Genomic DNA, 23,386 nt, shown 5'->3' on the forward strand with positions numbered 1-23,386 from the left:
TCCTTCTTTAGCCGACGTTTCAGACAGCGTTGCAGTGTCCATCATCAGGGCAGATCCGGTAGATCCGAAGATGTGTAATTGTTGGTTGTCGAGTTTGTGCTTATTTACTTGGAAGCGATAACATGTCTAAGTATACTCTAATACCATATAATAATACAATATAAAACCACTGTATTTATACCTTGATACCAGTGGCGGTTCGTGGTTTTTTAACAGGGGGTTCAGAAATTCAAGAGAAGATAAACATATCTAATTAAAATTTACTTACTGTTGTCCTTCGTCAAATAGTCGAATACGGCAGCAGTCACACAACTTAAATAAAGTTAGTGGGAGGGGTACCTACATATTATTGTTTTTAAATCACTTTACACTAGACACAATTATTAGATAATGAGAAAAGTTTTATAGGAATTAAATTATATTTATAATTATTAATAAAGGAAAGATCGTTTACTCCAATTTTACACCACGATGGGTCGCCTCCAAAAACTAAACAGGGGAAGCAAAATAACCGATTGGTTTCCTCGCAACCACATAACCAAGTACACCTCGCGTACCACTCACGTTTAAAAACTCGAGTGAAGATTTCTCGGTTTTCGCGGCACAAACCTGGTTTAATGAGAGGTCAGGACGCGGAGGCCCTTTATTTTTAATTTCCAACCTTTTTTTCAAGTATTGGCGTTATTTTTTTATATAGACAACACTGTATTCCGCCATTGTATAAAAAAATTATGACAAAATATTCGCGACAATCAATAAACGCAAACGCATAAATAAACATATACGCAAACGCTTTCAATTTGAAATCTGAAAGAATACTGGAGATGGAGAACTGGACAAAACACAAAATTGCATAACTAGCGACGACAATGGGGCGTTTGCCGAAACTTTCGCAAATATAATTAAGGAATATAACGACTTATCTAAAAAAAAAAATACGAAAACAGAAATCAAAATCGGTCTACTTCAATAGGTAGTAGATTTACAAATGCCATAAGCAAACGGTTGGAGAAATGCAGAAACAAGAAAACAAAAATATGTACAAAAATGACTACAAAGTTAAATACCATAATATAACATAAAAAATAACACTTGCTTCCCTATGGTTCAAAGGTCAAACGTCGGTCAGTCAGTCCGCGAAGTGCTCGGGTTTCTTCGGTTACATTCGTCAATGTTCGGAGGTCACGTGATATCACAACGCGTGTTCGGCGCACACAATTTGTCTTAGTTTTGCAAAGAAAGACCAAATTTTGTATATGTCACCGTCATAGGGTCTGTACCGGCTAAAATTATTTTGTATGAAGAGTTTGGCGCGGATTTCAACTCGCACAAAGTTGGAATATGTATCGTATTTTTCGGTGGCGCGGGTTTTGAAGGCGAAATTTTAATAGAGTGCTATCTATAATGTGCTTATATTATTATAAAACAAGTTTGTTTTATTTTCTCATCTTTTTAATGGGGGTTCGCCGCACAAACGCACTTTAGAGAAAACCGCCACTGCTTGATACTGGGTACATTTGCTTTAACCGCTTTCAATCGGTTTTCTAATTCTAGAATTCGCCACAAGATGTCGCCACTTCCGTTGGCATTTCGCACTTGGACGGGCCCCAGGCTAACGCAAATACTGTGCTTTCACTTACATTGCAGTTTCCTTGTACTGTAATACCTACAAGCTCGTAGTGGATTGAAGCTGGCGGCACGGTATCGCTTCCAAGTAAATAAGCACAAACTCGACAACCAACAATTACACATCTTCGGATCTACCGGATCTGCCCTGATGATGGACACTGCAACGCTGTCCGAAACGTCGGCTAAAGAAGGAGTTAGCGCAACACGGCATAACACCCCAAAAACAAACAACAAAAATGTTTAAAACATACTCAAAATATTTTTTTTATGTCAAGATATTATTTCTATCCAATTGTAAAATAACTGTAATGTAAGAATTTTTTTTCAACCATTGTTTATAACCCTTATGTACAAAATTGTAAACATTTCAATGTATCCAATGTAAAATAAGAGAGTAAATAAATAACAGAATTACATTTGTGATTGTAATTACAGATTGTATATTATTCATTAGGAATAATAGTCAATAGAATTACTAACACAATATACTCATAATTATGACCGGTCAGTGGCAGAGTTGACCTCGCGTTTGGGTCCTACCCAGGCGTCGATCAGCTGGCCCCCATCACAACATAAGCAATATTTTCTGCTTACTGTGGTGGTAGGAGGAGATTTTCTAATATTGTCATGTTTATCTTTCTTTTAATATATATATTATCTCGGAAGAGACATTGGACAACCATGCATACTCTTTATAAACTAGTTGTTTAGCTTTCATGCCGTCTTTCTCATTCAAGACTTTGGTGCTTTGTGTTACAACGTAGCTAGTTTGGAAAAATTGTTTTAAAATTCAAATGCTAGTTTCAGACCTTCAGAATACAATATGATTGGGTCATTGTAAGAATGTGGACGTGGCCTATTAGATGTCCTGTCCCCAAACTTAAACTTAATATATGACCATATTCATACTAATCCTGGGGCGATTGTGAACTACCCACTTCCACAAAAAAAAACCACTTCTAGGTGCTGATTTGAACATGTGTCAAATTCTAGCTCTTCTATTGGTGCATAACATTTCAAACCCTCCGGGAACCGATGGCACAGGCCAACACGAAACAGTGGTACATATTTAAATCTTGTAGATGAGGATATCTAATGTTCACTTGCTGTAGATATGCTCACCTAAAGTTGAGATCAAGTTCCTGGAAGTATGGCTGGGCGTCGGGCTTCTCGGCATCCAGCACCAGCTGACGCAGACTCTCGTAGACCACGGGGTCGAAGAAGGCCATGTCGTGGAAGCGTACGGGCCGGCCCAGAAGCAGCTTCAGCACGTGGCGGTTCATGAACATGGGGCACAGCTCGTTCTGCAGCAGGCACAGCCCTATCACCCTGCAAACATAACCCAAAAATTAATTATACGCATAACGGAGTCTGGCAGAAGGTCTATAGAACTGTCACATGATGAGAAGTTGGAAACTGCTTAGTGACTGTAGATTATTTTGTTTTATGTTTGTAAATGTGAAATATTACATATTTATTGATTAGACCAATCTGGTTTTGATAGTAAGATGAAGAAGTACATAGACATATATGTAATTATATTTAGGGATAGCCCCCGGAACATTCTTTGTTGTTCAACATACTTACGGTCTTACAAAAAAACGTGGTGAAAATTTTATTTGATTGATAAATGAACGTGTATGTGAAAACCTTACTAATTGAAACTGACATAAAATAGTTAACGGAAAGATACATAAGATATATACATTGCTTATCCAGTCAGCATTTTGAAGATGTCGAAAAACAAATACCATTATAGAAACTAGATTAAATTACCTTTTAGATTTTTGTATTTGAATTTTTTTTTATTTTATAGTGAATACCAGAGGCGGCTCTAGGGATTCAGTCGTGGTAGGTCATTTGAAAAAAATGTGTGACTAATCTTTATTTGATATTGTGAAAAATGCCCATATATTATTAACCCAATGCCTGCCCAAGCAATATACTCTGTCAACTATCACACGCCAAGCTATTTCAGCCTTTTTTAAGTTCTCAATTAAATTAATCTTTACGGCATTCCCATTGCCATTGAGGGCTTTGTTTATACTAGATGCTCATTACTGATATCTTTGGTACATACTTGATAAGATATTTGAATCCTCGAGTGTGTCCCGTTATGTATTTTCGACATAAATAATAAACACCGACAGAATAATTGAGTGCGGTGAACCGCCATAGTGCTGACTCACTAACACAAATAAACAAAGAGATATAAGATAAACACTCACATGTCATTATGGATTGTATCGAGTCGGCAACGATTCTCCAACTTTTTTCACATTTTATATTTGATATTGCACTAAATTGTACTACATTTTATTTACACATTGTTTTTAAGATTTAAAATTAATATTCTTTTTTCTCGTGGAATATTGTTGAGCATGGCCAAACACATAACGGTACGTTACATTCGCCACACATGTACTTCGTCGCTTTTCTTGTTTTTGGTCTAAGTTTAGTGTTAGAACAAACATAACAGTTTTTATAAGGTTTTTGGGTTTTTTCCTTTGCGGGTATAGGTATCGGCATATGTTTTACTAGCATTTTGGCAGATAACCGTAATGGCACATCTTGTGACGTACATGGACCAACTTCAGGGTGCGATGTAGTATGATATTTTTCTAATAATTGTCTTATCACATATAATTGGAAATCAGGAAAAGTAATGTTTTTGGAAGTAACGGTTTTGTGCATAATGTACGAATTCAGTAAAAATAAATCGATTAAATGAAAGAAAACTTTTTTGTACCACTTAATTGATTTTCTAAGCGAATTTACACTAGTTATCATCATATCCGCTTTATCTACTAAGCCCATGTTTTTATTATAATCTTGAATACAATTTGGCTTCGAAACTACTTCTCCAGTTCTAAAATTTATTTTCCCAGTTGGAGAAACTTTATCATCATGAAGCGTCGTTAACATGTGAATTTCTCTTTTGTCGTGCCATTTTAATGCCATCAGTGAATCGGAATACTGAGAAGTAATTTCCCCTTTCTTCAATTTGTTGAATTTTGGCATGTTTTTACGGTTTTTTCGCACCGTTCCACATGCGTTAGTTTGGTGGTCATGCAAAAATTTAAATAATATTGGACTAGTGTACCAATTATCTACATATAATTTGTGGCCTTTACCGAGGTAGTCATTTAACATAGTGGTGACAACAGCTCCTGAAGCCCCAAGACATTGATTGTCAGTGACATCCGTCCCATCTCCACAGTAAATAATTATATCTAAAATATAACCTGTCTTCGAGTCGCACAAAATAAACATTTTTATTCCAAACCGATGGCGTTTGGATGGAATATATTGTTTAAACTTAAGACGTCCTTTGAACTCTATAATACTCTCGTCAATGCAAAGATTTTCGTATGGCACCATTGTTTCTTTGAACATTTTTCGAGTGTGATTGACCAGAAGTTTAATTTTATTTAATTTGTCACCAGCAATTTGAGAATCAGGGTCTGACATATGCAGCATACTCAGCAATATCTGGTAACGATTTCTTGCCATCGTCTTGCCAAATATATTACTTGTCAGAAGGGGATCTTTTGACCAGTGCTCTTCTATCGTGTGGTGCTTATTTCTGGTCATTAGCATTGTCACTGCAATAAATATGTAGAGTTCATTAACTGATGTATCTTTCCACCTGCGAAGCCGTGAATGTTCAGAAATAACTTTATTTCTAATAGTCGCTTGATAATATTTGTTTGTCTCCTTGACAATTTCGGCCATTATATTTGTATTTAGAAAGTGTTCAAAAAAATTTATTTCCGGGGAATTTTCTGATAATAATGGGGTCGCGATTATTCCAGATGGAAAATCATTAAATTGATGGATGATTGGTTTAAAATTTCCGGAATTCACAGTCCAATTTCCTGACGAAGTTCTTTGGGTAACTTCAGTCTCCATAGGCTCATCTTCATTGTCACTAAGTTGCGTTATAATATCTGAGTCATCATCACTTTCCTCAATTTCAGAGTCAATATCGAGGACGAATTCTCTTATCTCTTCTTCATTGAGATCGCGTCTTGACATATTTAGGGATATTAAAAATAAAGTTTCAAAAATGATTTTATAAAAGTACACACGAAAAGAAATATCGAACTAAATTAAAAAAAAAATACGCAAACTAAATTCTCAATTCGGGAATAAAAAACTCAAGTCCACATTTCCGCCGAATATTAAAAAAACTTTTAGAACCACACCACAGAGAACGTAATAAGAACCACGTGATATCCACACACACGACGCTGCGATGGCGGGAGATTCAAACGACTGCGTCAAGAAATCTGTTGACCTTTTTTGGATGTTGTTTTTCGTAGTATAAACAATTAAAATTATCATATTTTACCAGAGATGTCGCAAAGAAACAGTTCATAATATTTTACAAAATAATATTTAGCCCCATCTACCGTTAGAACTTAGAAATATCATCTTCGAAACATTCATACTGGCGATTTACGTGATACGGCGTAGATGGCAGTTGTGGCACGGATCGTTCGTACGCCGATACGCGTAAATGGCAGCGATTGGGTTAACTATATCAATTTGTTATAGAGTTTTAGAGTCGCGGACTCTAAATAAATATTATGTTAATATAATAAATTGGAAATAAATACACAATCCATGTACTTACGGCAAATTATTTTTAAGATATTAAGTTTTAATGTAGTTGTCCACAACATTAAAATAAATAAAATCAGTGTTTGATTCTATTTGACAATGATTTTTGACGTTTTTTGTTTTGTTTCATTCTAAATCGATAACAACATAAATAATTATTCTAATCCTTTCCCGAACTATGCAATTGAAAAACAACCATTGTTCCACACACTACAAGCGTGTAAAATGAAAAAACGACATTTGTTTATGTCACCATCTCTGTAAAACATATAATATTCACCGTGTTGTCTCCCCCACGGTCATGACCTAAGCGTCCCTAAACTTTCTTCGGAAGCTAATTTTTACTTCGACGAAAAATATAGTGCCATCTCGTTTATTCTATGGCGCGCGTAGGGACAGAAGATGCCAAATTGGACATTCTTTAAATTGACCCAGCGAATCGTGTGGACTTGTGAATGAAAGCTTCTATTAGAGACAACAGATGTCACTGCTAGTCACTCGCCGCCGCCGCTGTTTCGCGTTACATTTTAAATGTTTTGATGCACATAATTGATTATTATATTTATTATTGTTGTCTTATAATTTTGGGGGGTCAAACACCAATTGACCTAAGGGAAGAACCGCCACTGGTGAATACCTCACAAGAGTCCCAACTGCTCCCGTCTGGAGCCAGTGAGACTATGGCATCCCCAATTGGGGGATGTTGTGAGGCTGAAGGTAAGTGGGGAAGGGAAAGAGGAAGGTGGGGAAGTACCTGGCTATATGGCTGAATAACGTGAAATTAAAAAATAAAATGTCCGACATAACCTTGCTTCTCTAAATAGTATCAAACAAAGTCACTATCCGCGTCTGTTTGTGCACTTAGTTTTTCTAAACTATGCAACGGAATTTGATAGGGTTTTCACTATCATTTAGAGAATTTCTTCCGTGAACTCCTTCACTAGGACGTATCAGTACGTCACGCCCGGAGGACGTAATTTCATATTGTTATGTAAATAACACAGGTTTATTTTTCTTACTGGCAATAAGTAAGAACTTGTCAACGAAATTCAAGAGGGCGTCACTTCCCGTTATTGCCAGTGTGAAAACAATAGACAAAACGAATCAAAACGATTTCACAGATTTGACAAGTTCTTACTTATTGCAAGTAAGAAAAATAAACCTATGTTATTTACATAACATTATTATTATTTTTTTTCATTTATGCATTATAAAAATGAAAACATTGAATTAAAAAACTAGAAATTTTACAAACAATTATAAAGATTACAAAAAATATAAAAAAGGTTTTAATTACAGAACAATAAACAAAAGCACACAGATAAAAGAGAAACATTGAGTTTAAAAAATTCAAAACTCAATTTCCGTGTGATATGCTCGGAAATATACATCCCGCTCGTTCCAGGACGCAACATATATTTCAAGGACGTATTCATATGTCCTACCAGTACCCGATACTGTTTACTTTATACGTCCCGCCCGGTTAACAGGTTAATGGCTGCCCAAATTTAGGAAGATGATTTTCTCCAACTAATTTCAATTATTTTAAAATTTCGCAATGTAATAAATATATGGATAGACAATGAAATATAAGGTGGATTATTTGGCTTTAAACCGCAGTAAGCAATTTATACGTTTTCATAATACTAGTCAGAAGTATTATTTTTTGAATGAGCGTTGTCGAATCTAAAATCGAATGCCCAGAAATCTTCATTCCTCAAAGCATTTATTTTGCAAATACTCCATCGCTTGAGTGGATTAAATACCAAATTTAATAAAAAAAAATGAACGAAGTCGATGGTTCAACACTAAGGGCCGGTTGTTTCCCAGAATTTGAACAATTCATCAAATTTCAAAGTCAATTTTCAAGTTCTGTTATTATATCATTATGGGTGAGATGCTTCAGAGAACTGAAATACAAGACTTGGAATAGAACTTTCACTGAACTTGAAAATTAACTTTGAAATTTGTTGACTTGTTAAAATTTTTTGAAACAACCCGTTCTAAATGAAAACAATCCATGAAATAGATGGCTAAATGTACAGGAGAGCAAAAATTTAAGCTCTTACTACATTTGGATGATAACAATTACATAACTTTTAACTTCGCAGTTTGTATCTTGTTTGGTGGGTGAATGAAACCCAATATTATAACATAACGGTTGAAATCTTACCTGCCCACATTCCTAAAGGCATTGACTCTCTCGTGCGTGGGTACACCCTGGCGCGGGCTGTAGTAGCCGCGCTTGCCGGGTGCATAGAACAGCGGAGCGGCCTCGTCGCCCGGCGCAGGTGGGGGTGCCGCCGTCACCTCCTCCTTGCGAACACCTGACGGCCCGGCGCCCCGCTCTGATAACGTGAATACGTCCAGATCTGGAATAACACAACGCACATTCAAGCTAGGTATACAATTATCAGAGGCTTTTGAAAAATAAAAGCTAATTGAGGTCAAATCTCAAAACAATAAAACAATTTTCTCTACATGGCCCATAGCATCTTTGTTGCATTGTTGAGGGTCGTTTCAAGGAAAGGCGGGAGTGCAGCCAAGTCTTAAGTGGAATACATGCTAGAAAGGAGAATAAAAGAAAGGAGACGGCAAATCACTATACAACCAAACTATTGAGTACATGAACAAGTAAACAATAAGTACCCATTCTCATACTAAAAATGTCAACTACGTACAAATGTAGTGTAAATGTTCAGTGTGACTCCAGCTGTGCACCGATGCTAAAGAGATTTATGACTTTAGTTCTTAGAAACCCCTTTTTTTGAAATACCGGCAGAACACACACAGTGCAATCCAATCGTCATTGAGAAAGTGGATCTATGAAACATAAAGCTTCGTTTGGTGGTTTTTGTGACAAAAATCTAACTCCTTCAACCACAGGAATACACAAGTATCAGATACTGATGTTGTATATTCAAGTCGCAAACAACTTGTCGCGCATAGTCCTCACACGTTGCTACTGAAATCCACATCGCCACCACCTCTCGAAATATCAAACCTCACTCACAACTATTCATAACACTCATAATACTCATAACATGGGGGCCTCAGCACGGGTAAACAACCCAGTGAGGCCAACATTACTAAATTGAAATATAAAATATTGTAAAAAAAATGTATCAATAATAAAAAAAAAAAAAAAAAAAAAAAACTGCCGTGTTATTTTTTGTTCCCAGCATTCTAAAACACACACATTGTTACAAAATGTCTGACACGAATGACGATGATACTATCATATTTATTAATTGCTCCACCACGTTTAATACCTCGATGACGTGAGAACTTTGACCGGCTGATCGCAGGAGAGTAACTTCACCGACGAGTTTATAAAACGTAAGCAACGTGGGCCTGTGTATGAACTTCCAAGATACTTCAATCATGGAATATTTGGGAATCCCTGCGGAAGAAGGGCTTCGGCAACTAGTCTTATGCAAATGAATTGTGATTTACCTAGGATGGCATCCTGTGGATGCATGACGATGAGGTCCATGGCTTCGCGCACCTTCTGGCGTAGGGCATCCTCCGAGGCCAGCAGCATCAGCAGCTGGGCGGGAGACAGCTCCAGGAGCATGCCTGTGATCTTTCCGGCAAATGTGGGATGGATCGTGTGCACCTGGAATTGATATTAAAATTTATAAAATTATTTCAAGAATCAATCTTCACTTTCAAAAATACGTGCAAAGTTCTAACTATGAATGGCAACGGCTGCGCGTGCGCACCCCACTGACTGCCCTACTATAACATGTAAAAAGCAGGAATTAAGTATACAAATTGACGCATGTGTCATATTCAAATGTGGACAGTATTCTACACAAAAAATGTAAATGTGTGCGTATCCAAGGAAAGACTCGTTTGTCCAAGTAAACTGTCATCAAATGCAGTGCCTTTCGGTACAAATCAAAAATCAGTGCCATCTGTTGGTACCTCTATTAATTAGTACAACATGAAATAAAAAAATATAAAAATTGTAGTATGCATAAATGAAGTGGTTATTTAGAAATTAGATGTGACTGTAATCTCAAATCAGACTTCGGCTAAAGCCAGCAGCTTAGCCACTCTCAGCGAAAACTTATCAAGTATGTGGTAAGTTTTTTTTAATGTAAATTAAATTGCAGTTTTTCCTACTACAGTAGAACCCCGTTAATTCGAACCCTGATAATTCGAAAAAACGCGTAATTCGAAATTTTCGCCAAAAAATTTCCGCAGAAAAATTTTTTCATACAAAATTTTTTTTAGTTCGAAATTCGTTAATTCGTAATTTATTTTTGTCCACGCACGAAAATTTGTTCGTGTAATTCGAAAAAATTTGATTTTTATTTATAATATTTCGTAAATCTGAATCTAAAAGTCAGCCGTGGCGGTAAAACGCCGAAAAATGTATTTTTACGTGGTTATACATCGTCCTAATTAGTATTATTATTTTGTAAATCTGAATCGATTTACACTGGAATGTCGTATTTTTTCAAATTTATTTCGAATATCCGAGTTTGAAGTGCCGAGAAAATACGTTTTACGCGGATATATGTCGTAGTTTTACGAGTTTACACCAAATATCTGTATTCAAAGGGTCGGCCGCGACGAAACACTGCCGCGAAATTTCGATTTACGCGTAAATGTATCGTATATTTACGAATTTATTTCGAATATTTGAATTTAAATGGCTCGCTGCGACGGAAATCGGCCTCGAAATCTCGATTTACGCTTAAATATATCATATTTTTACGAATTTATTTAGAATATCTGAATTTTAAAGGGCCCGCGGCGACGGAAATCGGCCGCGAAATTCCAATTTACGCGGAAATATATCGTATTTTTACTAACTTTACTTCAATTATCCGAGTTAAAAATACGGCGCGACGGAAATCAGCCGAAAAAAATCGATTCACGCCGAAATATGTCATATTTTTACGAGTTTACTTCAAATATCTGAAATTAAAAGGCCGGCCGCGACGAAAAACTGCCGATAAAATTCGATTTACGCGGAAATATTTAATATTTTTACGAATTTACATCAAATATCTGAATTTAAAGGGTCGCCCGCGAGGGAAATCGGGCGCGCATTCTCGATTTACACGGAAATATAACGTATTTTTGCGAATTTATTTTGAATATCTGCATTTAAAGAGCCGGCCGCGACGGCATACGTCCGCGAATTCTCGTTTAACGCGGAAATAAATCGTATTTTTACGAATTTAAATTCAAATATTTGAAATAAAGGGCCGGCCGCGATGGAAGATTACTAATATATCGTATTTTTAAGAATATCTCAATTTAAAGGGTATGCCGCGACCGTAATCGGCAGCAAAATCTCGATTTACGCGTAAATATATAGCATTTTTACGAATATCTGAATTTAAAGTGCCCGCCGCTACGGTAATCGGCTGCGAAAATAAAGAAATAATTGGTATTAATACAAATGTACAACTAAAATACCACCCGGATTTGAAGAGGCGGCCGAGAAAATCGATTTTCGGCATATTTTTTTTTTCATAAAATTTCGAATTACGTGGGAATTCGTTAATTCGAAATTTGATTTTTGATGTCCCGTGGATTTCGAATTAACGAGGTTCTACTGTACCTATACCCTGATTAAAAACACTGTACACAACACTGCGTTGTAAAGGGTGGTCCATCGGGTACGCCGGATTTAAATTTCCCTCCATTTTTTTGTATTTAAGTTGGCAACTCTAATGTTTGACTATAAAAATTAAGATAGGAACAAAATGAATCAACGCAGAGATAACAAATACACAAAGAGAAAAAGTATTGATATCTGTCTAGATTTTGTAACAAAAATCAACATTAAAAGAAAAAGGGATTTATATGGTAAATATTAACACAAAAGTAATTTACAGATTATTTACTTATATAAAGAAGAGTGTCTGTGGCGGACACCGGTTGGGCGTAGTGGATTTGATTTTACACAAATCTAGTTTTATTCCGAAACTGATGAAATTTTGCACACCTGACCTTTAAAATAAGAGGAAGGTAACTGACTTCGAAAAACTCTGTGTAAAGCCGAGGACTTCAGCTAGTATATTATGAAATAACGTTAGCGAAATAAAATGTTAGAAATTTCTGATTTAAATTTTGGTATGGAATCAATGAAAATATCGACGACACTGAATTTATTTCCAAGCCTATGTGTAGCCTTTGATTGAAATAGTTTGTTTTCAAAGAATATATAAAGAACAACTCTGGAAGCCTCGTGTTACAATTTGATACTGTAAAGGTTATTAGCTTTGTTAATACAATAATAATAGTATAATACAATACCTTGGGGTAGAGACGTTCACCGAGTTGCGACTGGTGCAGTGTGAGGTGTTCATTGCTGTGCGTCGGGGGGGCCGGGGGTGCTGGGGCTCCTGGGGGCGCATCACCCAGCCCCGGGGGAGAGTAGGGCCGCGCGTCCACCGACAGGCTGCGTCTGTAAACAGAGTACCTTGACCATTAGTGGGGGGCGGCGGCAGTGGGCTGGTGGAGTGGTGCTAAGATAGAATTTTGACTAAAGGCGATGGGGACCCGACTTAGATTATGAAAAAAATAGGTATTCATCATTTCATTTTTGCTGGCAGGCAAATTTCTGTGAAAATTACCTCATTTCAAAGCAATTTGCTGGTGGAAACTATAAACATTTTCTGAATGAAATTAAGGCTTTGTTTGTGTGAAGCAATGACCCCTTTCAAGGCAAACTTTATCAAACTGTTTTGAGATATTTCAATTTGAATGATTGCGTGTGTAGAGTTTAAAGATCCTATCGATATAATTTCATCATAACATTGTAACTGTATCAGTTTCACTCTGCGATGTGTATCTTTGGTATATTTTACCCCGCTCCCTCACGGGTCTGAAAGGAATGTAAACCTGGTGGAAGCAACACCGCTAACGTGGTGCCAATGGAAATATAAGGAACGGAGCGCCTTCAGTATCAGGTTTTATTAATGTACCTCGATTTCTTACCGAGCCCGTTTAAACTTTATGCTACGATATTTAAAACATTTTCATTTAGATGTTATGAATATTTCAGCACGAGATTAATATGTATCAGTCTGAAGAAGCCTGTCACAGAGTGAAGTCAGTCTGGTCAGTTACATAAATTGGTTCTAATAAGTGTAAGTGATTGGATATAAGTATATTATGTATAAGTTGGTTGGCAGGAAGCCGACGCCTTTGGAAAGAATTCTATCTGTAGCAGTATGGGTTGACTGGTTGGTTGGGAATCTTCCTGAAGGGGTAAGTTGATGATTTGCCGCGAAGACAGAGTGAATTACCTTGTTCTGTACCTACTGGCCCTTTCTAATGCGGTCACAAAAGCGGCCCTCAGGGTGGACCTGCCTACTTCGTCACTTCGCGGTTGGCTGCTGCAAGAAAGACACTCGTATATTATTACGTCAGTCCCACCTCCTTCCGCATCAATCTCATCGTGAACAAGTCAACAAAGGGGTGCAACAATAGATGCTTTCATTACAGAAATCACAAATCAATACTTTAATGAGGATCTAACAAGTTGTCAGGCATTCAGATAAATTGGCCTCACAGACAGATTCCAATGTGTGAATGACAACCCGGGGAGGCTGGTGAACCATTGAGCCAAGAGTCTCTTCTTCAGACCCAAAAGCGATGACTATTCTCAATACGAAACACAACAAAGTCAATATCTCGGTAAGTGTGCGAGAGAGGTGACAGGTTTCCACAGAAGCTGGATGTAGGAATTACATGACAACTGTACAATAATTGTACCCGTACAATTTTTTTTAGAGAAATTTCTGATATTTAAGCACCCTTATAATTGAGGAATATATTGGTTTTGAATATGAACTTATTTTTATTTACCCAGTACAATATCAGTCGAATGGTCTTTATGGCAGACAGAGAATTCTGAACCGACTTCTTGTGTAATATATTGGTCTTAACATCCTCTTTCATAATATGGTCATCACACTACTATAAGAACTGTCCTTATTTCAGATACGCAATGTTATAAACTGATATACATACATTATCTTTTATACGGTCATCACACTTTTACTTGCGGCTGATGCATACATATGTGATTTGGAAAGTCGAGGCCACAGCGCGGCTGACACATACATGTGTGATTGAGCGACACCCAATATTCAAACCAATATTTTATGAAAAGTGTAGATCAAATGGCACTCAACTCGGGTTTAAAATGTGAATTATTCTTTGCTCCACTGACATCTGTTGAAATATACAAGAATAATATCTCTACTTCATTCAGATACATTAAAGACTAATTTCCCCAATTCTCTGCGGCTGGGAGGAGATCTCCCGCCATATAGTATGTTTCTCTCTCTTCAGTTTTGTTTACTTAATTTTATATTTTGTTTCTATCAAATTATGAACATAACTTTAATGTGGAATGTTTCCGTAGCTTTGGTTTCAGAACAAGAAATGTCAAAATCAAGCCGTTGAATCTTTTTATTTTCATTTTATGTGAAACTGCACGTACCCAACTGCTCCCAATCGTATGGAGCCAGTGAGACTATGGCATCCCCAATTGGGCTATGTTGCGAGGCTAAAGATAGGGGAAGTACCTGGCTATTCAGATGTGGTCACCAAACACGGCCAAAGCCATTTCAAGTAACGTTTCATTTCTGAATGGTGGATTTGAACCTGCGATCTACGGCTTGCTAGTCAAGAGCCTTACCGTCGACCGTGGATGCCGTCAAAGGCGCATAGTGGATGTATGAGCTGGTTTGTTGAGCGGTGTAAGAGTTTACAGGGAATGAACAAGGTCAAGTCACCTTCTCACAAAGATATTGTGTAGAAAATAATATTCTAGAAGCAATTCATGTACACTAGTAGAAGACAAACAGCAAGTTTAATGGCAGCTTTCACCAATCAAACTGTGCAATTGTTAAAATAAAATGCAGCTTGCTATCCCTTTCATTCAGTATCAGTATCAAAGTCCTGAAATCAGAAAAAGAACTGCTAATTCCGGGTTTAATACATTAACCCCCTTCGTACAGTATGACAGTACTATAAAGGGTGACCAGGTAAAACAGAACAGTGATAAAAGAAAAGGTTGGGAGTGTTATTTGTTGGTTTAGTACATGTTCATTGTTCTGTTTTGTCATGGAACCATGAAGCCAGGCTGTGACCCACCTGCGGGAACGATGAGAAGCTTCAGCATCTGCCATCAGCGTGATAAATCACTAGACTAACACCACTGACTGTTATATGTACCTGTCTGAACGTGCGGGCGTGCGTCCGAGTGGGCGGGCCGCCACACGCCTGGCCGCTTCCTTTCCGCGGGCCCGGGCCCCTCCACCGCTCGAGGTGCCGGCGCCTCCGCCCCCGTAGCGACTGGAGCTACCGCTGCCACCTGGGGCGCTGGAGCCCGCCACTGGGGCGGGCGTGCCGGCGTCCATGATGGGCAACTTTTCATTTGCCAAGATGGCCTGGCGGAAATAAACAAATTAAGTTAATAAAATTGGACAAAAGGATTACATGTGTATACAGAATATTTAAAACTCGAAAATCAAAACAAAATTATAATTAAGTGTGGAAATAAGTGCATTAGGGTGAACAGTGGTTTTATGGGATGGTTCTATATCACAAAAGGAGTTAAGCAAGGCTGTGTCTGTGTGTCACCGTAGTTATTCAATCTATACATAGATGTAAGAATTGAAAGAGGTGGGCTTGGGTGCGAAAATGAGTATTCTGTTGTATGCTGACGATACGGTGATGATTTTTAACAGTATGGAAGTTCTACAGACTCTCGTGTATATATATAAATATAAATAAATAAGCGATTCTTGAAAGAGGGAAACTTTAAAGAGAGTTCGAAAACAGTGTGCAATATAGTTGTGAATGACGAATACTTGGAGCAGGAGGATGAACTTATGATTTGGGAAGTACGTTTAGGAGAGATGGAGAGGTTGTTAGGTATTGAGGTGATGGTACCTCAGCCACGCTGGTGTAGAAGGACCTCGCCACACCAGATCCCTCTCCGGGCTCGTCTTTGAAGGTAACCTTGACGCGGTTGACGGCCAACGGGGGCTGTGCACCGTGCGCTCGCCGGTTGTAGCCGCTGTACGCCGCGTTCAGCTCCGCAAAGGTCTGCGTCAGGAGTTTGCTGCGCTCTCTTTCCATCTGGACATAAACATTATATTCATCATTATTACAAATTGAAGTTCAAAATTTTGTCAGCTAAAAAATTCAACTAATAAACTAATAGTTCTGTGAACAGTAGACTCGCATGCAAAAAATGTTCCTAATTTTATCGTATATAATAAATCAAAACCAAAATTTACTCTGAAATCGTTAAGTATGTACAAATACATGCCTAATTTATTATAAATCATATACAGAGAGTCCCCCGGGTCAAGAGCATTAACTTCGGAAGATGATTCACTACGATTGTAAAGAAAAAGAAAATAGCCATTTGTGAAATTCCTTCTCAGACACCTTGTATTTCATGTGACATTTTTTAATTTATTTTAAATAAGAAATTATACAATTTGTCCAAAGAAACATCATAATTACAATTATTTACCAATTCAGGGCAGGTAGGTACCATAATATTGAAAAAATAATTCAAATAAACACGAAGATTTCACATTTGAAAAAACGATCTTTACTGAACCATTAAAACAGTCACCAATGTGACTGTTTTACAAACAGACGAAATGCAGGTAGGTCGAATTAAAACAGGATTTTGCCAAGCTGTCAATAAAATGCACTTTCGGCAAATTAAAGAGGCAAGCCAGGCAATTTCAACCTTTTTGCCACTAGCCCAAGGAGTGTGTGGCCACTCCAGAAGAGCATGTGTTAAGTTGGAATGAGTGTTTACCTTGTGAAGCGTCAGGTCCCGCTGCTGGGCGTTCCTCAGCTTCTCCATGTCGCGGCGGAACTTGGCCTCCTTGATGGGGAAGCCCCCTAGCTCTGCCACCACGGAGCCGGGCTCCAGGCCCACATCCTCGGTGAAGACGCGCCCAAACAGGTCAAAGGACAGGCGCCAGCGGCCCAGCATCAGGTCGTGGGACACGTACTGGCCCAGTGAAGGTTGAGGTCTGGAAAAAATAACCGTCAAAATCAGTATCAAGTGTGAAAAGGTTCGGACATCTTGGAAGCCAACGTGTGTTTCCAGGAGATATACATGAATACACAAATGACAATGATGAAATTGATGCCAAATGAAGTATTTATTTAATAATTTATAACAACAGATGTCATGACTATAAAAAAGAGGCAGCAATTCCAAGGATATGGGTATTATCTACAGATCGAAGTTTTAAATGCGGGTTTTATTGTGTATCAGTGATTATTTATTATGGTCGAATGTCTACATTAATCTATATAAATAAAAATATTAATGTTCTTTTGTTCAAAATCTTAAATATCCAAAAGTTTTTCACTGATTGGTTTGAAATTTTGACACAATGTTGCATTTGAATACGTGTGTGATTTTATATACCTATATTATATAGATGTCACCTCCGACAGGTAAAAACATTCTTTAAAAAAAGAACAGCGCCAAACCGCCCGTTTGGACAAACATGATTTTTTTTAAATAGCATACACGCGCTATTGTTTCTCTATCTACACAGAGAGATTGAGTCACAGCAACGCGTGGCGGGGTACAGCTAGTTACAAAAAAAAATCGGCAGTGAAAAATAGTGGTGTATTTTCTCTAAATAGTATAAAACAAAGTCGCTATCCGCGTCTGTGCGCTTAGTTCTTCCAAACTACGCGAAACTAAAGGATTTTGATAGGATTTTTACTATCATTTAGAGAATTTCTTTTTTTATTATTTATTATTATTTATATAGATATAAGTGGATACAGTGGTGTTACATAAATTACCTATCGGAATATATTTTTTTAATATATTTATAATCGCAATACCACCAAAGAAGAAACTGCTTCATGTGCTTGGTGAGCGTATTATATATATTTATACAAAGTAGAGAAAGGTTGATGATTTATAATCAAGTCATAAAAAAATATTTTCATTGCTAATTCCGGGTAAACCTTATGAGATACATCAATGTACCACAGAATCTTTAAAAAGGCCTCACAGCCTCAAAACTTTACCCCAAATTTATAAGTCGCCGAGCAATTCCGGGTACACATCAGCTGGTTTGGTAATAAAAAATATCAAGTCTGGGAATGGCATACGAGAGGTATTTTTAGACGTGTTTGAGTTTTCCATCAAATCACACCATTTTGCCCTATCATATTCGTTTAACATATATTTTTTCAATTTAAAAAGTTATACCTTTTATATTACATCAATAAATTCAGGAGAATACTCAATTCAGTCGCTGTGGTCAGTTTAAAAAAAAAAAAACTTTGGATGGGATGGGTTAAGACAGGGGAATCTGTCAAAGGGAGCACCTGTTTCTGCAGAGTGAAGGGTTTTTCAAGTGTTTTTACTATAAAATATATTATTTTACGTACTGGGCATTGAAGTCAAATGGGAATATTTCTAAATAAATCCAAAATCTCAAAATACTCAAAGGGTTATGAAATTTATTTATTTTCAAAGTATAAATACAACAAAAGAAAAATGTAAGCCACGGATCTCATTAGTGTGGAGATAAGCAATGCGTGGACAATTTGAAGTGTAGCAGAAGAATCCAGATTAATTCATTAATAATAAGCAGCTCGACGCTACGTACTTGCTACTTAGGTACGTACTCGCAGTCGAAATCAAAACAGAGCAACCTCCGTACTACAAGCACCTACTTGTCTATCGACGACAATAATACTGCAGTCAGTCTGGGACATTACGAGAACTCGCCCATGACCACCACGAGGACACGCAGCATCCTCACTGGTCTACGCCGCTCCCGTTCAACCGCCTACGAGGTCCGCCGCACCTTCGGCACTTCCGTCAGCACTGGAGTATTGATTCCCCAGATCGCCAGTGCCTGACAGTCATCGAGTCCCGGTCACCAGCGCCCGGCGTCGACTCACTGACCCGCGCTTGACCAGCACATCACCGCAGCAACCGGAATATTCAACATCTGTCCTACGTCATCTCCTCGTCTCGGCAACTGACTCAATAAACACTGTGACCCACGACACACGCCTTTTATTTTGTGCCTCTCTCACCTGATCCCCAAAGAAGTATGACTAATGACATTTGACAAATTAAGTTCTAAGTTCTCTCAGGATTTATGTGATATGGCCTTACCTCGGGATAGGATGGATGTCCCTAAGGACTGCGGAGGGTCGCTCTGGTCCACCGGGGCCTGCTGAGGTCTCCACCGTCACGTGGGCTGAGATCTCTTGGGCCTCGGAGGCGTCTGTGTGTGCCATCAGGTCACCCTGGAAGAAGGCAATGCCATTAAAACACTTGTCGTAAGTATGGTAAAGCCATTAGATCACTTGTCATACGTTCGGTAAAGCCATTACATCACTTGTCATTCATCTGGTAATGCCATTAGATCACTTGTCATACGTCTGGTAAAGCCATTAGATCACTCATCACGTCTGGTACATTCAGAAGTTCCTGGAAACAGATTATAGTACTTACTGCTCTTACTATTACACTCTTGGATGGACTTCTAGAAGCTGAGGAACTGCGTTGAATTTCCATAGGAGTGGCTGAACTGCTTGTGCCTGTGGGTTAAAAAAAAATCATTATCAACCTGAACAAGTAGTATTTAATGGCGTGTGTTTTACATAGGTACTGCAAAGATTTAGCTAATATTAAAATTTGGCTCTAAATAAACCTCTCCAATTCAGTAAAGTGTGAATAAACCATTGTTCCAAATCACTTTGGTGAGTCAAATGATTTATACAGGTCTGCTAAATAATGAGGACAAAATTGAGTACGACGCGATTATTTAAAATGTTTTAAATGGCTGTAGGAAAATAAACATATTTTAAAAGAGCACAATGGTCCAAATGCATATTTTTTACTTTAACCAAACAGTGTTCAGAAGTTAGTAATATGTTGCGAAAAGAGATGATTCTACCGTATACTTTAAGAAAATTTCATGTTAAAAAAATGAACTCTTTGCAAGGAAGATTATTAGCAAAAATTTTTTTTTCTTTCTATTTCTGAAATTTATGTACATATCAAAATTAAATGTTAAATCAAAATCAAATTCATCTTTCTAAATAAAAACCTTAAACAATTGAGTTATTTAGTTTTCGGACGTCGATGTTTGAAAACTGCCAAACTTGAATGTGGAGGATAAAATTTCAAAGTCAAAGTGAGTAGTTTTGTGTTGTCATAGTAATGAGAATAAAAAGAGAGAGAGAGTGAGTGAGAGGGGGGAGGGGGCACTCACTTGGTAAAACGAGATCTGAGAAATGAAAGGAGCTTTCCAGCTGTTGCATATGATGACTAGAATTATTCCTACTGCCTCCGGCCATGGCCGCTTCCACGGCGGCGGCCACTTTGCGCGGAGTCACTATTATCTGGGGCCGCCCAGAATCTGAAACCAAACAATGGACACTTCAGGTTAGGCCCAAAGCCCTGGCAAACAAGCAAACTATAACTAATTTATCAAATCTTAAAACATATTATTTAAATTCTAAATAATGGTCTGGACTCGCATGACCTTACCACATTATCAAAATCGACATACTGTCAAAATTAACCCGCCAAACTGATTTTAATCATATGACCGCGTGCAGGACAAACCTTAGAAAAACTTCCACATTTTTGTGCGCAGAACACACAATTTCATAATATCGACAATTCTTAACAATAACCTTCGGAAATATTGAACAGAAGTAGTGCTTATGATTACTAATTAATGCATGACTATAGAATGCGTCGAGAAAATCTCGTATCCTCTATATTCCTCTTCCCTTAATGTTATTAGTTTTTAAGGCAAAATAATTCAAACATAAAAATTTGTTTGTGTCTTACAAACATATAAATAAACTAACTTATCAAACACCACGACGCAACCAGGACAATTTTAACAGAATAATGATAATATAATAATACCCCAGAGCAGTTAGCATTGCTTGGGTACTTTACTAGATATTTTGTATATGGATAACTTGATACTAATTTTAAAAAAAATATTGAAATTCATATAATGTGACCATCAGTCACATTTACTGTTTTTCAACTTATCCCAAAGTGAAATACTTTTTTCGAAAGCAGTTGAAAGATTCTTTCGGATTTATAACATTACAACTGGAAATATGCAATTAGAAATATTGAAATTTTGACTAAAAAAATTGAGAATTTTTTTAATGTTTGTTTTGTCGTTTACCGGTTGTATTTTTCTTGTTAACTGTAAAATTACCACTTTATACAAAACTAAAAGACATATTTAATTACATAAACGATTATAAAGGTTACTGTCACTTTACTTTTATTGTTTCACACAAAATTTTTTTACAAACTTTGACAAATCTTTCGCAACACAAAAGCAATGGCGTTCGATGACTTTTTGGAACATATTTTATAATTATTTGAAAGTGTCAATGGTTAACAAGTTAATGTTAACTGCAAATGCAAAGCTTGGTTTTGCCACTTTCAAACACTACTCAATAAAAAAGAATGAATGGGGCACAGGGTGAGGGTATGTTGACTGTGTGAGGGGGGGGGGGGGGACTCACCCGAGGGACTGTGGGGGGCGTGCTCGCTGGATAGAAGCCCATTGCTGGCGGCAGGTAGGAGAGGAATCTGATAAGTGTTGTTGTGGTTTCTGCTGTCATTGTTGGTCATTTGAGGTTGTCTGTAAAAAAAAATTACACTTATTAACTCTTTCTGGGCTAAGGTCCTAACATAGTTGGCGGTGAAATACATGCCCTGTGCGGTAACGTCTCAAGACGTGAGAAGCACTGTTGTACAAAATTACAGAATGTGTATTGTAAAATAATATAATACTAGCACAGACCTGTGAACAATCACAAGATAGTATGAATTCATAAAAATAACAGTTCCAATTTTGAAAATGATAATTAAAATAATGTTCTGTTAAAAATATTAAATAGCCATTGGAGCTTATTTGGCCACATTTTGGCCATTTGCAAAGCCAGCTAGATTGTGTTGACCAAAACGGAACCAATTTGAAGACATAAATAAAATGTGGAGTATCGTAACTTATGTGATTTTTAATACCAAGTGGTTCATAACAAAATAAATAAATACAATGTTTTCTAGGATAATTTTTAGTATGATCAATTACAATTGAAAAATTATTTGCTAAATGAAAAAACAAACAAGCGATTTTCCATGAGCACATTGTAATTTTTTTTTAAATTATAAATTGTAATGTTCTTATAAATATATCTTTTTAAACCTTGTTTTTAGTTCTATTGAACCTTAAATACATGTTCCCAAATTTCCTGTAATAAGCTTCAAACCATTTTTGTGAACAATCATATAAATTCCATGCGTTTGTGAATTTAATGATTATTAATTATATTTTTTTTTTATAAAACATACAAACTTAAGATAAATTACGAAATGTAAGTAGAGTAGAACCTCGTTAATTCGAAATTCACGGGACATCAAAAATCAAATTAAGAATTTACAAATTTACATGTAATCAAAATTTTATGAAAAAAAAAAAAGAGTTCCTCAGCCGCCCCTTCAAATTTGGGTAGTATCTTTGGAGTAAATTCGTATTAATACGAATTATTCCCGTGTAAATCGAATTTTCGCAGCTAATTACCGAATTGGTTGGCAATTCAAGTTCAGTTATTCTAAGTAAATTCGTAAAAATACCACACATTTCCGCGTAAATCAAATTTTCGCAGCCGATTACAGTCGCGGCCGGCCCAGTAAATTCGGATAATAGAAATAAATTTGTAAAAATAGGATATATTTACGCGTAAATCGAAATTTCGCAGCCTACCATTTAAATTCAGATATTATACTACACAAAAGAAAAATTGTTTAATTCCTTTGAATGAAGGCTCCACTAATCCGTGGCCATCACTGGGGAGTTTCAACCTTTTATTGAAAGTGTAGGAGGTGATTATTGTTACAGTGAGAAAATAAGCATATTTTCTCGCTATACCAAATTATTAATGATTTATTTCGGGAGCAGATCAAAACACAGATTATCACTCGATTACATATAGGTATTGTTTTATGAAGATATATTTGAAGTAAATTTCGTAAAAATATGTCATATTTCCGCATGAACCGAAATTTCGCTGCCATTACCGT

The 23,386-nt window shown here is 37.0% G+C and overlaps 1 protein-coding gene across 10 annotated transcripts in view; it reads right to left on the reverse strand.

The window, feature by feature from the left end:
• hyd (E3 ubiquitin-protein ligase hyd) overlaps positions 1-23,386 on the reverse strand; it is a 93,886-nt gene that overhangs the window by 4,915 nt on the left and 65,585 nt on the right. For 6 of the 10 annotated variants that reach the window (XM_089647368.1, XM_089647366.1, XM_089647370.1 and 3 more), the window contains 12 exons: positions 21,826-21,944; positions 20,535-20,681; positions 19,772-19,857; positions 19,430-19,563; positions 17,081-17,300; positions 16,192-16,380; positions 15,472-15,686; positions 13,533-13,622; positions 12,538-12,688; positions 9,712-9,874; positions 8,429-8,627; positions 2,752-2,958 (listed from right to left, as the gene is read on the reverse strand). In XM_089647368.1, the coding sequence (XP_089503494.1) occupies positions 2,752-2,958; positions 8,429-8,627; positions 9,712-9,874; positions 12,538-12,688; positions 13,533-13,622; positions 15,472-15,686; positions 16,192-16,380; positions 17,081-17,300; positions 19,430-19,563; positions 19,772-19,857; positions 20,535-20,681; positions 21,826-21,944 (1,920 nt within the window). The remainder of the gene's footprint in view (positions 1-2,751; positions 2,959-8,428; positions 8,628-9,711; positions 9,875-12,537; positions 12,689-13,532; positions 13,623-15,471; positions 15,687-16,191; positions 16,381-17,080; positions 17,301-19,429; positions 19,564-19,771; positions 19,858-20,534; positions 20,682-21,825; positions 21,945-23,386) is intronic. The other 4 variants (XM_089647375.1, XM_089647372.1, XM_089647371.1 and 1 more) reach the window with 2 other exon arrangements.

Source organism: Hesperophylax consimilis, chromosome 26, assembly GCF_061612785.1.
Source record: "Hesperophylax consimilis isolate HC1 chromosome 26, BYU_Hcon_1.0, whole genome shotgun sequence".
NCBI classification, from domain to species: Eukaryota; Metazoa; Arthropoda; class Insecta; order Trichoptera; family Limnephilidae; genus Hesperophylax; species Hesperophylax consimilis.